The 16,765-nt window shown below is 33.8% G+C and overlaps 1 protein-coding gene across 1 annotated transcript in view; it reads right to left on the bottom strand.

Annotated features, from left to right (window-relative positions):
- LOC124361243 (integrator complex subunit 7-like) overlaps positions 1-16,765 on the bottom strand; it is a 38,264-nt gene that overhangs the window by 7,558 nt on the left and 13,941 nt on the right. The window contains exons 7-11 of the mRNA XM_046815286.1: positions 15,538-15,772; positions 10,115-10,268; positions 5,817-6,012; positions 4,066-4,169; positions 726-815 (exon numbers count right to left, since the gene is read on the bottom strand). Of these exons, the coding sequence (XP_046671242.1) occupies positions 726-815; positions 4,066-4,169; positions 5,817-6,012; positions 10,115-10,268; positions 15,538-15,772 (779 nt within the window). The remainder of the gene's footprint in view (positions 1-725; positions 816-4,065; positions 4,170-5,816; positions 6,013-10,114; positions 10,269-15,537; positions 15,773-16,765) is intronic.

Here is a 16,765-nt window from a genome sequence, read left to right as displayed (position 1 = left end):
GATGGATTTGTCAACAGAACAAACCATGGCACTTGCACGACGGCAACACTGCACACTAAGTTGGGTTTCCAGACAACTCCTCTGCAAACTGATCACACATATACAGTACATAAATCTACTCATAACGTAACTATGGTGGAAAGGGTTGAATCAATGTGAATGTTGAGTTTCGCTCCATTTCATCTTCGTCGTAGTACAGCATCTGAAATCGGACACTGTTACAAACTTCATCATCACCTAAATTACACTATATTTTGTTGTTTGAGTGTCTCTGATGTAGACAAAATGTAAAGAGTTTATTTTGAGCCTCTTCATCATGGACTCTTTTTGAATCTCTTCAGACAAACATGACTAAAACATTCCAGGAGTCAAGTCTACATAACAAAACTCCAGCCATAAATAAATAATTGACTTCAGGATTTGTCAACAGAACGAACCATACCACCTGCATGTTGGCTACACTGCATTATCGATACAACTTTTCTGCAAAGTGATTATAAATATAATGCATTATTGTATTGTTCCACATTGCACATGACTTCTACAAAAGTGGAGTACTATGACATAGCTTTATTAGTACTCAAAATAGATTAAACTAAATAGATTCGAAAAGAACACGAAATTAAATATTAATTTAATCTATAAATATATGTAGTTAAAATATTATATTTTTTAAAATTAATACATGGTAATAATAAGATAAGAAATAAAGTAACAATAATTACCTGGAGTCAAGAGCAGGCTCATCTCCCTGATAGTTGGTGATAGCTACACACTCTATATTATAAGCCATCAGAGCACACATGTGTTGCAGTCTGAACTTATGATAAGAAATGTTCACTTTTCAGCATATGATTTTTAGATATGTAATTGAATATTTAAAAATGAACACACTTAAGTTTGCAGACACTGTTAAGATTTTTACCCATTAATAATGTGATTCAAATTATTAAAGTATTGTAAATTAAATTAATTATATAGTTTTACATTGTATACTAGTTATATACTTTTTATTGAAATATTCACTGGGTCCATTGCAGAACTCATACAAATGAAGAATCTTGGAGCATTGGAAAAAAATTTTACTATCACCGGTAGAGAAATACAAATTTTCCAATATTTATTTCTTTATTGCAAGGCATTTAGGAATCAATGATTCCGTCATTAGACGCTTCACAAAAGATTTATCTGGGCTATAAACTTTATGTTATATTTATAATTCTTTATTAAAATGGCATTCACAAATATGTTAAAACCAAATACTAAGATCGACTACCTATTTTTTTGTCCAAAATAGAAGCCGGAGTGTCACCCTTAACTGTTGGGCAATACAGTGAGCTGCTGAGCACCGCCCAGTGCTACTCTCGTGTCTAAAGGCTCTGGTTATTGTTTATTTCTTCCTGCCTACCGAACATTGACTGTTCTCTCATTGCTATTTTCAGTACTACGATGACTGAAGCGTTGCTTGACAAGTGTCTCAACCAGGTTTGCAACTTTGATACTATGTCGAGAGCACATATTTACATAAAAATATTAGCTTGTGTCTAAATAGAATTTATTAGCGCTATGTAAAGTTCCTTTTTGTCATGACTGATATTCACATAATGAAAAGTGAAATAAGACAATTTCTTGAAGAACTCTGTTCACAGCAAGACATTGAAACGCCCCGGTTATCGGAAGATGGTGAATGTTACAACAGTATAATATAACCAGTTAATTTTAAATTTTAATTTGGAAGAAACCATTTTTTATTTGAAGTACAAGCAGTTGATGAGACAGCACAGCGACATTCTCGATCTAACCTTGAATGCTCCGTGCTGAAAGTGCTACAACTCTCACACTCAGCAGCAGCACCGGCTCGACACTTAGTTAAACATAGTTATTCAGGGAGCGGCAAAATGATCTGACGGTTTTATAATGTAAACAACTCAAACGTTTAAAGTGGTACAAAGTGTTTTATTGCAGATTTCAGATTGGTATTTATGAACATTTATAAAAATAACCAAAAAAGGGCGAGTTGATCCGTTTAAGATTTGAATATAACGTCTTTCAAATGATGTCCGTCTTTGGCGATGCATTCTTCCAATCTTGCACTAAAATTGTCAAACACTTTCCCTAACATTTCAGGAGAGAGGTTGGCTATTTCTTGGCGTATGGTTTCCTTCAGTTCATCCAATGTGCGGGGTTTGTTTGTGTATACTCTAGATTTCAGCAGTCCCCACAAGAAGAAGTCACAGATGCTGAGATCCGGGGAGCGAGGTGGCCACGCAATGTCCCCGAAACGCGAGATGACTCGGCCACGAAACTTGCTTCTTAAGAAGTTTATTAACCACATTGGCTGTGTGGGCAGTTGCCCCATCCTACTGGAACCAAAATCTGTGGCGGTTGAAGCGATTTATGTGTATTTCGGGGATCAGGAAGTTTTTCACCATAGTCAGGTATCGTTTTGAATTGACGGTTACAGTTAGACCGTTCTCTTCAAAAAAGTATGGGCCTATAACACAATTTTTTGTTACGCCACACCACACAGTGACCTTGGGACTGTGAAGAGGTCGTTCATGCAGTTCTTCTGGATTGTTTTCTGACCAATATCGGAAATTCTGCTTATTAACATAACCATTCAAATGAAAATGAGCTTCGTCGCTCATAATGAGAAATTTTTCATCTGTAAGCAAATCAATCATTTGCTCTGAAAATTCAATGCATTTTGCATAATCACTGGGCTTCAACTGTTGCACGATAGCCATTTTGTACGGATGAAAGTGCAGGTCGTACCTTAATATTCTTCTTACCGAGCGGTCAGACATCTGCAGAGCTGCAGCTTGTTTACGTGCAGGCCGCCGAGGACTGGCTTCCACAGCTCCTCTCACTCTCTCGACGTTCTCTGGCGTCCGGGCTGACCTTGGACGGCCTGTTGATTTTCGTTTTAAAGCTGAACCGGTAGCTCTAAAGTTACCCACCCACAGCAAAATGGTGTTTCGATTTGGCACTTTCCCTCCTGGAGCCACATTAAAACGTCTGTGGAACTGCCGCTGAACAGCAACAACACTATCGCCACTTTTAAAAAATGCTTCCACAACGAACGCACGGTGCTCAGCCGTCCACCGCTCCATGGCTACTAAAAATGTCCGCACGTAGGCTCTGCCACGCCCCTATCCCCACCACTCACATCGCTTGACAGCACGGCAGCGAAAACCGTCAGATCATTTTGCCGCTCCCTGTACTTATATGAAAAGGTAACATTATGATCATACAAAACTTAAAATTAAGTCTTCTATGACATTTTCATGTTTTTATATTATATATATATATTCATGAAACGTAAAATAAATTATAAATAACATTTATTGTTCTCAATGTTTATATTATTTTTAATTTTTAGGAAAGCTTGAGAATATGTAAAATATGTTAAATGTACTCTTGAAAAAGAAAATGTATTATACATAAATCTTATTTTCTATAAATTTTGTTTTAAAAAAAAATCTCTGATTCTAAAAATAAATATTTAAATATTCTAATATATTGTTTACAAAATAAGTAATGAAATATTAAAAAAGACAGTGTTTTGAGTATATTTGCAATGCATTATACAATTTTTTTTATAGAAATAAATTTAAAACACAATTTGAAATTAAATGAAAAATGTCTTTATTTATTGAGACAAAGCTAGTGTTAGGTCACATGTCCATACAGCAGCCCTAAAACTAAAAACTGTTTTTAAATCACTTATGCACTTTTCACCAATAACTTCACTGAAATATAGTTCTCTTATCTGCAATGAGTACAGTTATATATTTCTGATCCAATATATATGACTTCTGCCAAGTAAAAATGTTACAGAAACTGATTTCTAAAATATGTTATTGTACCAAATATTTGCATGTTTAACTTTTTTAATTGACATATTATAAAAGAAATATTTAGAATCTCTCACTAAACACATCTGCTTATGAAACGTAGCAGAATAACTACGAGGTATTTGGTGAACAAGGGTTATTTTCACTTCAACTTATTTAAAAATTTGAATGAACCTTAATCATAAGATTCTAAGAACAAAAAGGATACATCTGAATGTTGTTCAGTGAGCTCGGATCTGCATCAAATACTGACTGGTACAGTTTCCAATACAGTTCTCCACAGGTCTGAAATTCTTTGATGCATTTCCGCAACTGAAAAAGACAAAAGAAATATTAGATAAAGCTGAGTTATAATTAATTGATTTCTACAACAAACAAATAATTTGATTAAGTACCTAAAATTCAAATTAATTTGATTTGTAACAAGATTGAATAAATCACATACTGTACATTCATTAAGAAATGCTTATTATTTACTTATTAATTACCTCGAAATTGAATAATCAGCTTAGTCTATATTGTAGTTATTGTTTATTTATGACAAGAAATAATTCATTGTTTTATCTATTTTCTTTTACAGGATTAGTATTGTATAACCAACAATAATTACAGGAGTTTTGATGAGATATCAAATAGAATGTATATAATTTCTTTGTATTTTGTATTTATTTGTATAAGAAGGGTGAGTCTGGATTATGTTCAAAATCCTTATATAAATAATATAATAAGTAGAATGCAATTGATCTAATCTTCTTTCTTGTCTCAAGAGCCAGCTACAGTGAAATAACCTTCGGTTTTACCCCATATGTATTTTAGCACTTTGGAAAGTAAATACTTTTTGAATATTTATACAATGAAGTACAATAAAGTTTGAATGTTTTTTTCTGTAATCAATGAAATATATAGAATAAACTAAAATGTGCCTGATGTATACTAAGTTAAGCTTTAAAGTAGTTCACTTCCATAATCGTATGATAACAAATAAGAAGACAACAGTGGTTGAGCTTAAATATTACTCTAATTGAACTAAAATCAAGGTGACCACCATTAAAGCTGACAATTTTACAGTAAGAAGCTCAAGCCTTGACTAATTCTGTGACTACCTTTTTTATGAAAGGTACTTATGACATTTTCCAAATTTTATAATATATATTAACTTACGATTTTGAATTAAATACTGTAATCTATTAATTGTTCTTGCTGATCATTCTGATATTTTAGAACTAAGTCATTAGATTATGTTTTTATGTCTTCTTTAGTCATCTCCTGGAAAATAAAAGTACTGAGAAAACTTAACCTTTCCTACGCTAGACTTTGACCAAAACGCCAAATACAATTATATCCAATATTATAGATTATGTGTCTTGGAGAGTTTTTTAGTTTATAAAAGGCCTTTGAAATGCCCGGTGCATGCTCAGTGCTTATCGCGGTTGCCAAGTAAGTATTTATAAATGACCTTCACTCTGCGAGGGGGGGTTGGGGCTCCGTTTGTCTACCTCCGACCACCTGCTCGTCAGTTCTGCGTCTCCTACAGAGCCATAACAAAACATATCCGTGGTGTGTATTACTGCTTTCTCGGTTATCACTTTATACACACACACACATATATATATATATATATATATATATATATATATATATATATATATATATATATATTACAATCTATTTATTCAGTATAATTACGTATATACAAATGAAAAAAGAACCTGTTACTGGATATTACAAAAGTGATTCAACTACAGATACTCATGTCAATCAGCCCTTTTTAAATGACAAAGATGTAAAAAAAATTTGAGTCTTTTAGAGATATGTAATATTATACCTTAATATTCACATGTATCTACAAATGTTATTCATATAAATTTAAATGTGAATAAATTTTGAATTGCTTTTCATACTTTAAGCTTTAAAGAAAACATAATCATGCTCTTTATTTAACAAAATCATTTAGTGTACTCGGTTTGTGATGTTGCCGAATTTCTGCAAGTCATCTCGAGTGGTCTGGACGATGGTGGCTGCAATAGCTGGAGGTGGGGCTGTGCAGAAACTCTTACAAGTGGCCACCAGCTGAGCGAGGCACTGCAGCATCTCACAGCGCAGCCTCATGTACTCTGCTTGAAACACCAGCGACTGGGATGGAGTGCTTTGCAGCCTGTACACACAACAGTATTATTCTATTTGTTTTAAACTGATATTTCACCACCACCTCTCAAAGAGCTTGTAAACAGTTTTTTGAGGACTGCCATTTGTGGCACATACTTTGGAGGCTACGGCTACTATTTTTGAGTTTTACTTGCCGGAGACTTAAAAACACTACGTTATTAGAAACACCAGATTTTATTTGACTTATTTTAAAAAGGATGTCATTTATAACCATTGTTTCTTGTTTTATGCCTCCCAAAAGGAAGCGATGTCGGTGAGAAGGAGGGCACTCCTTCTAATGACATGTAATTTTCAGAGTAAGTTAAATAAGTCTGTTCTGTCTAATAATATAGTTCTTTTAGGACCCCAGTAAGAAAAACTTAAAAAAATAGTGGCCTCCAGATAATACTAAACACCATTAATTTATATAGTATAAACATTACACTATACTTTTTGAAAATCCCCTTGCCCAATACTATAGACTATAGTTAGTAATATAAAAAACATTATAGCTGAAAGAAGTAGGATTTTTTTGGACATTTGCCATTGTTCAGTGATATAAAAATCAGTAACACTATTTTTTGTTTAAAGTTTGTTATTGACGATGGAAGGTTTGAAAAGAAAACAAGCTTTCGGACATTTGCCATTGTTATATGTTAAAAAAAAGTATAGCACTTATATAATATGTTAACCCATTGCGGATCAACGACGTGAGGGTGACGCGGAGCGAGGCGTGGACCAAAAGCACAATGACGTGACCCTCACGCGGATGACGTGGTACGGATGACTCATTTGTTTTGAACGCTTATCGCTGTTATAAGTCTCGGAGATTATTTATAGTCCGTTTTCCTGGACTGGCTTCCTATCTTATCTCTGGTACCTGTCCACAAATACTCCCCTCGTTATCGGTCAATAACGTTTTTATTTGCGACAAATTGTTTGTCTGAGTTGTACAGTCGTGGCGTTCGATTTTCCTTTGCCTCGTGTGCGTGTACGTAAATAAAATGGGTGATAATTTACGATCATCTGAATTAGATAGACTATTATTAGAAAGTGGAAGTGATGAAAGTGATAATCGATAGTGTTATTGAGGATGGAGACGATTCTATCACGCGTATAATTGTTTCCGTGACTATCACACCAAAATCCACTACTAAGACAAAGACAGTCTCAATATTTTGTAAATATTAGATTAGTTGTTTCTTGAATTGACAGTTTTATTAGAACAATTTTTTATTGTGTAAAACGTTTGATCCGTCCTACAACACGCAAAAAACGTTAGTAAAAATGTTATGTACCTGTATTTTTACATTTGTTCTAGTATAATATACTTGTCAAATATGATCTGTATAATGTTTATATAACATAAATAACAACATAAACAAACAAAACATGTATAATTATATACGCTGGCCTAATTAGCGAGCGCGCTAAGCAGGCAGGTAGGCGTGCAAACACTGCGGGTGCTGCGTTGTAATACGGATTAATTCGTACTCTAAGGCCCGCGCGCGCGCCGTTTTCACGATCCGCAATGGGTTAAAGGTGTTATAACTTTTGTAAAATATAATGATGACAAATGTCCAAAATCCAGTAACTCTATGTTTTGAGATCTGCAATCTGATCTGTTCCTCAGATGAAGAACTAATCTAACACATACCTATAATCTAGGTTAAAATAAAACTAATTATACCAGAGCATTGTGCCAAGCATATATCATGAATCACATCAACCATGTTTTGTTTCAACTCTATGCAGACTAACTCAAAAACATGCATTTAATAAAAAAAAGAAAACACCAATTATTAAAACTCTACTATAGAATACAAGTCATAATAGGTCTGCACTCACTGACTAACCACATTCACCTCAAGAAGAGATCAGATTGCAGACCTCAAAATATGGTATATTCCATTTACTGTAGATATGTTCGCAAGTTCAAAATTGGCTTTGATTTTTTTTTTTAAGTAAACTTACATTTCTATACTTTTAAAACGAAATAAATTGTTACAATTTAATAATTAGGCAGTTTTATACTTAATGAAAAAAGACGTTTGTTATCTTATTTTGATCAATATTTTTTCTTTATAAAAATACTAGCCTAAACCCGCGGCTCCGCTCGCGTGGCAGTAGAGAGGGCTACATCAATCAAGCATCGAAAAGAAATACTAATTTTATTATATGTTTTTCCAATTAATTTATTGCTCTACTAATACATCGTAGCATATCATAAAATCTATTATAAAAGTTTTTTGTTTATTTTAATGCGTTTTGGTAAACAACGTTATTAGTTGTATTATTTGGGTGTTGATTGTAGTCTGCTGAAGGATCGTAATTAAAAGCTTGTTTATACATGTCATGTTGAAGTCGTGCATCGCCTGATCTGTTTGCAACCGCTCGATTACTTTGCATTCTCAATCTATCATTCAAATTTGATGTTTCTCTTTCTTCTTGCGACAGCATCATTCTTGATGCTGATGTTCGTATTCGATTCAATTCGTTTACCTTTGCGCGCTGGTCGTTGCTTTGATTGTTACGAATTCGTTTTGTTGCTATCGCACGTTTGCTGTGACGGCTTAAAGCACTTTTTTTTCTTGGCGGCATTATGTTATTTTCCAATAAAATTCGTCAAAAAACCTGCTCAAAAGAATTCTGTAAAAAAAAAATGTTGAGAAAAACATTCTTCAAAGAATATTTACATGAGAAAACAAAAATACTTGCCTATTTTTTTAAACCTTTTACTGATGGAAAATAACACTGTTCTTGGAAATTGTAAAAAAGATATCAAATCACGTTTATCAAAAATTTGACATTTGTGACACGTTGTAAATGTCAAAAAATGTTTTGTTTACATAGAAACGTCAAAAATATTTATGTTTACTTAGTTACTGTCAAAAAATAACAACAATTTTTTGTCGCATTATATATGTTTACAAAGAACAGCTGATTAAAAAATTTGAAAAGACTCTTTCACTTAATAACATATGTTTGCTGCAATGCATTTCTTACGGGTATTTCTGTAACCAGTGGGGCGGAATCCTGAATCGGGAAAGGGATAAAAAGTATCCTATAACCTTCTACAGATCAAGACGAACAAATTAAAAAAAAAATTAGGCGAATCCGTCCAGCCGTTTGTGAGTGATGCTGTTACACACGAACAGTTTCATTTTTATATATATAGATATGACTCCTGAAAATAAGCAAAACATATTTAAAACAGTATTTATACATCAAAAAGTGTTGGACCATTTTTTTTTAAAATTATACTTAATTATCTTAAAAAGACAGAACTGCAGTTGTTAACTTAGTGTTTAAACAAATTTTTTATTGTAAAATGAAAGCCAGTGTTTACAAAAGCATACTAACTGAAAATCAAATATCATTCTAGTGTCACAGACAACTTTTAAAAAGAATTAATTATAAATCTCTGTCGAGTCCCTCCTCTGCAGGCATTCTTAAACTGAGGCGAAAAGTTCATCACAAAATCTGATAAAAATTGTAAGGTAATTGGGCAATTTTTCCTTCGTTAATTGGATGAACCCAATGTATTCTGTTTCTTATCTTCCTTCTTCCTCAAACTACAAAAACACACAAATAATTTTCTTAGGGGTTTCCAGTAACTACACTGGTGTAATAACAATAAACCAGCTCCAAGTCCAAAAAGTCTAGACAAACTGCTATTTGCACCTTAGAGCATGGAATGGACTGCCCAGTCTCTGTGGATGGGTGCCTGTGGCTGATGTGACAGTTTTTTATAGTCTTAACAAATAACACAGGATCCATAAAAACAAATTGGGGGGGGGGGTGGGGGGGGGGGGGGGTGGGGGGGGGGGGGGGTGGGGGGGGGGGGGGGTGGGGGGGGGGGGGGGTGGGGGGGGGGGGGGGTGGGGGGGATGTTGAGTTCAGCTCCTTTTTAACCTTCCACTTAGTGCAGTGTCTGAAATCTGGCGCTATCACAGACTTAACTCCTGGAATCTGGAGTCCGCATCTGTCTAAAGAGATCCAAAACAAATCAGCAACAAAGAAGTTCAAACGAACTTTTTGCATCATTTCAACATCAGAAACAACTAGATTACAAATCAAGTGTGATCTATACGAAGAGGTGTTCTCATTACCCCATCAGGTGCACAATCGAGTAAACTTTAGTCACTCTTCTACTGTGGAGCAATCTGTACTCTGATGACCTATGGGTATATTTGTTGGAGGTGGGTAGCCGTGTTACAGACTTCATACTGCCTGGTTCAGTCTGAACAAAGAATATTTGCTTCACTGTTGACAGAACTTACTGTGGGTTAGTTTAAATCCTCCCATGGGCTAGATTTAGCCAGCGAGCCATAGTTTGGAGACCACTATTTTGAAGCAATCAGCCTTTTAATATCAAATATTTTGTGAAAAACAGAATTTAAGGATAAAGTAAAAGAATATTCTTTAATTTTTGTTATTTCTAATTTATGATACAGAAAAAATTATAAAAACTCCACATTATTCAGTGAATTTTAAGTAATAATAATCAATAATATAACAAATATTACAAAACAATTTCTTCTGTTGCAAGTCACTTCCTATTCCAATATATAGATCAGACATTTTCAACAGCACTGTTCAAGGTCCTAAAAGTAGTCATAATCAACAAAACTTTTAAGGGAAGCTAAGTTTTCACTTTTAGACTTAAAAATTGCAAATACAATCTATTTTTGAGAAACATAATCTTACACAATCCGAAATGTTTACAAAAGTGGAGGAACCAGCTAATCCCTGTCTTTTTAAAAAACTGCATATTTCTATAACGACACAGAACAACGGGCTGACAATTAATCAGCGTATCAATAATATTACTGGCAAGAATAATATACATGATGACAGACAGTTTTTTATATCTATAGTAAGTAATCATCCATCACCACAAAAATGAAAAATGAGATGCAAGAGGATTTGTTCAGAAATTTCAGAAATTTGCAAATAAGGCTTCAGAACCATCTAAACTCCCCCTAGTGCTAAACAAATGTACATGAGGATTCTTAAAACCTGATAGAGGAAATGGAAAGTAACTGCAAATGAAGTAAGAAATTAATTTTTGACCCTGAAAGCGCTAAAGAAATTTAACATGGATACACGATTGTCATAATTGCATGCATTTAAAGATTACGAAAAGTTTTGTTTTTGTCAAAGTTTAAATTATTTTCTGTCTCTTAGAAGACAAAGAAAAAGCATGTTTTTTTAAAAAAAAGCTCCATTAGTACTGTCAGCCATGTATGTGTAGACGTGCTGTATGCATATGCCACAATATACATTATCAGACAATACAAGAAGATTATCAAATTAGAAGGTCTAAAAAAAGCTTATGCTACTATTAAGATAAAACAGGTTGCAGAACATCTTATAAAATCTTTAGTGCGAAGAGACACAGTAACTGCAATTTTATTAGTTATAGCAAGGCTTTCAATAACTTGTCATGAAATGTTGCTAAGAAAGTTGGAAAATATTAGTGGTAAATAAAATGCATTAATCCTCGTAGTGTTAATCAATAAAATTTGGTCACCTGTTTCTATATAACTATATAAAATTTGAAACAAAATAGCTATCTCACATTGACATTTTTCTCACAATAATTTGATTTGATAGGCATTATACTCCTCCCCAAATTTTAGAATTTCTTTTGCAAAGTTTGCATTTCATTAAACAATTTTTTAATATAAATTTTGCTTATGGCATACTTTAAATGCAAATATTATTCTTTGTTTCAATTCTTAACAAAAAATATATACATATATATATATATATATATATATATATATATATATATATACACACACACACACACACGAGGGTCGTCCATAAAGTAACCGCCGTTTGGGCGTGGCGTGATAAGTAGTGGGGGTAGGGCTGCCATTCTCACATCGGTGTACGCAGCCGTTCAGTAAGCTTCTAGCTGTGCAAGGGAGAGAATCGTGAGATCACGCGTTCTTTTGTTACAACATAAAAACATGAGCGCCGTGATAGAAAATCCTGCCGAGTGTGAAGTGCGTGGTGTAATAAGATTTCTGTGGTCGAAAAGTTACACAGCGCTGAAATTCATCGTGAATTGAGTGCGGTGTATGGCCGAAACATTATGAGCGAAGGTGTGGTCCATCAATGGGTTCGTTTTTTAAAAAATGGAAGAACGGACGTTCACGATGAAGACCGGAGTGGTAGGCCATCTCTCGTCAGTGATGACTTGGCGAACAAAGTGGATGAGAAAATTCGCGAGAACCGTCGCTTCACAATCTCGGAACTTTCAGATTATTTTCCTGAAATTTCTCGAAGTCTTGTGCATGAGATAGTGACAGAAAAACTAGGCTATCACAAGTTTTGTGCTCGTTGGATTCCAAAAGTGCTCACCGATGATCACAAAATGAAAAGAATGAGTTCTGCCATAGACTTTCTTACTCGGTATGATGTTGAAGGAGAAACATTTTTGAACAGGATCGTTACAGGAGATGAGACTTGGGTAGCCTATGTGAATGCCGAAACAAAACAACAGTCAATGCAATGGGATCATACCGCTTCGCGAAGCAAGCCAAAGAAAGCTCGCCAATCTTTTTCAGCGAGTTTTTCAGTTTTTTGGGATGCTAAGGGTACCTTGCTCGTTGAATTTATGGAGCGTGGTACGACCATTACAGCTGCAGCTTACTGTGAAACTTTAAAACGGCTACGACGAGCGATTCAAAACAAGCGTTGTGGTTTTCTGACATCTGGTGTTGTGTTTGTCCATGACAACGCCCGCCCTCATACAGCTCAAAGAACAACAGAACTTTTGGAAAAGTTCAAATGGGACGTTTTTGACCACCCCCCCTACAGCCCGGACTTGGCTCCCAGTGATTTCCATCTTTTCCCATACATGAAGTGGTGGCTTGCATCTCAGAGATTTGCGAGTGATGAAGAGCTTCAAAACGCTGTGACAGGTTGGCTACGTTCTCAGGCAGCAGATTTTTTTAAAGACGGAATTTCAAAAACTGTTAAAAGATATGATAAGTGCTTGAATTTGTATGGTGAATATGTAGAAAAGTATAGAAAAGCTGTAGTTTTAATATTTATATAATAAACTTTTTGTATCTCAACTGGTTTATTTTTTATTTCAAAACGGAGGTTACTTTGTGGACGACCCTCGTATATATATATATATATATATATATATATATATATATATATATATATTGCTCCTAATTTTTTTTTTTTTTAATACATCTTTTTAAACCTAGCATGAATCTCTAAAACTGCCCGACACTACAGGATATAATGACTGCCATTTATAGGGTTAAGGTGGTTTAAGAGCTATCTTACAAACTGAACCCAAACTGTTGAAATAGAAACAACTATAAACAGCAAAACCCAAAATACTACCAATAGACTGATAGTTGTGACCAAAGATGTGCTACAAAGGTATATTCTTGAACCAATTCTTTTCATTATACATTTAAGTAACCTTTTAAGCAACCTTAGTGGCTTCTTAAATTCATTGAATTCATTAGTAGCACTGTACATTGAAGTCATCATGGCCCAACAATACTGGTACTGCAAATTTAATGATCTAGTTCTAAACAAAAGCTAGTCGGCAGACTGTCCTTGAAAAAAAGAACCAAAATACCTGAACAGTCTAGTTAAAGTTTATTCCAAAACACTTTTTAAAAAAAAGTCACTAAACACGAAACTGTGTTTTACAAATACAGTATTTCAGTAAATGTGGAAAATGAATCAGACTGCAAAAATGAAATGCTTTATTATCTCTTTACCAGGTTGGATGGAAAAAGGTTGCAGCCACTCAAAGCAAAATCACACCTGGTGTGCCAGCTCCTGACCCAGACAAACGTGAAAAATATAATAGACCCAAAAAATAGATGATAATGTGAAAAGTTATTGTGTCTTATAAAATGTATTATGCAGTAGTGTTCTTACTACTCAAGAAATAATAATTTAACTATACACTATCTGTCACCCTTAATGAGTTTGCCAAAAACCAAAAATGCATAAGCTATATAGGAAAATGTAAGAGCAGACAAGTTTCATGTCAAAGAATCTATTTATGCATTTATATTTGTTACAGAGATTAACTTCACACTCAAAGAGCAATAATTGTAATACTTGCAACTCTAGAAAATGAATTGAAGTACATGTTGAAATGTTACATGCAGCTTACAAGATAAAATCTGAGTCCATAAAATCTAATGCCAAAACACATTTCTAACCATTGATTTGCAGCGAACTATACCCCTCCCACGTTTGACTACAGCATTTTAAAAGCGATTTTAAAAGTGTGGTTTTATATTATAGCTTCAGATATAAATATGGCCTTATTATGCAAATGGACAGAAGACATAACAAGCCAAGTAAGTGTTGAAATTGCGAGTTCATTGTTGACCTCATACTTTGTAAAATTAGTATCACTTAGTGATCACTTAATAATAAGAACAGACTCAAGTTCTGGGCATTACAATAACTATCAGATTCTTTGCTTATACCAGTATTTGGTATATAGAAAATATTTCAAAACCATTGATCACTTGTTCCTTGAAGTAGGTCATTTCTACTTAATTAAGACTTTGATTGTGACTTTGGTTTCATTGAAAAGAACTTGCGATGTCATGTGAATCTGTACCTGCCTGAAAAGAATAGACAGATTACTTTGAAATTAAGTAGGGTTAATCAAGTGATTGACACATAACATTATTTTTTTTTAATGGACAAGATTATTTCTACCCAAAAATTGGAAAATTGAAAAAAGACCTCTTCATGAAATAGTAAACTTTTGAGGTGGAATCAAGTGAATTCGAGTTGAAAGGCAATTGTACATCAAATAGAATTGTTTGCTAGATGATAGTAAAGATGAAAAAAGAAAAGAAGCAAAAAAGAATGGAGAAAGAAAACTAGGAGAAAGGAGAACTAGGTGTAACAAGAAAAGAATTGATTGAACAGGTATTATTTGTAGTTCAAGAATAGTGAAGAAAAGTGGAGCCTGTCGAAAGAGAAAATATCGAATATAAAAGAACTTCTGTTTGTACTGGCTCAGTTCTAATGGTAGGTAGTATGAAAATATTTTGAAACAAAATGATTAAGCCACATTTTGACGGAGGTATTAATTATTAGAGTTCTTGTAAAAAATGTACCAACTTTAGTTAACGTTGGATTACATCTTAAACTTAAAGTAAACAAATAATTTATTAAGATATTTCTTAAATTTTTAAGCCTATTGTAAACCATATTACCAGAGTTTGAACCAAAAACAGAATAATACGAAATTCTGTTGTTTGTTGTTCTTGTACATAATATAACAACTAATATATATTTTCTGTTCCTGTAATAACCGTATATCCTCTCAGTGGATGAAGGAACTATGGATCAGTTTTATTTGTTGCATATAAACTATTAAAAATACCATTTTACAATTGGAACTGCATAAGTAAGTAGCTCTTAGGAACTAATTAAAACTTAATTTATCTATCGAGATGTATTACTGAAAAAACCTAACTAAGAAAACTTATATGAACATGCTAGTTGCTCGTACCTGAGCGAGCATGGGCATTGCAAATAGCTGCTGAACGAGTGAGAACAATCAAGACATCAAGAGCACAAATGACCAGAGAGGGGTGTGGTCCTCGGGCCACGTTAACAAGACTGGCCACACTGGTGTCAGGCCACAGGTAGGCCCCATGTTTGGCTAGCAAGTACAGACATTGCAGCACACAACACTGCACTTCTCGCCTTGGATCATTCACCAGGTAGTCTAACAATAACTCCACCTACACAAACACAATAAATAATTTAGAAAAGATTTTACATTTCTTTAAAAATTACACTGTATGAGCGGACACAAAGATCAGCTATTTCAATCACTTTAGGTGATGTATGAGATGGAGCTCATACTGTATATTACAATATTTGATAGTATGATTAACAATCATTTTACTTAGGTACAAGTGTGATTTTTGTTAGACTAAATTTGTATGTCTCAGCCACGATGCTAAATCCCATGAGCTGTGTCCATAAGTATTAATTTGTGTATAGTAATAGAGTAATAGGTAATAACTTGTTGTAAATATTAATATTAATGTATTGTACAGTATATGATAAAAGTAATTTAATTTTTACCTTTCTGTAACCTTTCTGGTTAAGCAGTTATTATTTTATTTATTAATGTCTCAGGTTAAAAGAAATTAGTTTGGGGTTGTTTTAGGCAGGATTGTGGTCAAGGATTTCATTACAGCATCATTTTGTGGTCAACATTCCTTGCTTGATCATTCTTACTTCATGGAGTAAAGATTTGTGGTCGTCTAGTCAAAGGGGAGTATTCTTATTATGACATTTATTTTGCAAACTTTGTGTTAACGTAAAGGAACTATTCATAGCTAAATAATGATCTTTATAAGGGCCTTACAATTTTAAGTCATTCAGTAATTCGTCCCAGACAAGTGTCAGTACATACTATTGCAGTGTTCTAATAAATGATTATTGTTAACTCTGAATAGTAAGATTTATTTATTAGTGTACACCCCCTTTACTTTGGTATAATCTCAATTGTTGCTCATTTTACCTAAATTCATTAGACCTAAAAATTACGCAAACCAAAACTTATAAACTTTTAATTTGTAAGGCATTTTAACAGCATGGCTATCTCTTCAGACAATTTGAAATTTGAGAATAACCTTAATTTTGAAAGGCTTTACAAAAATTAAAACTTATAAGTTTGGTTAAGCTTATAAATACTTTGATTTTGTAAATGTGATATTCATCGA

The sequence above is a fragment of the Homalodisca vitripennis genome, chromosome 4 (assembly GCF_021130785.1).
Source record: "Homalodisca vitripennis isolate AUS2020 chromosome 4, UT_GWSS_2.1, whole genome shotgun sequence".
NCBI lineage: Eukaryota > Metazoa > Arthropoda > Insecta > Hemiptera > Cicadellidae > Homalodisca > Homalodisca vitripennis.
The sequence above is the reverse complement of the archived record's forward strand: the minus strand, read 5'-3'. Positions and strand labels throughout refer to the sequence as shown.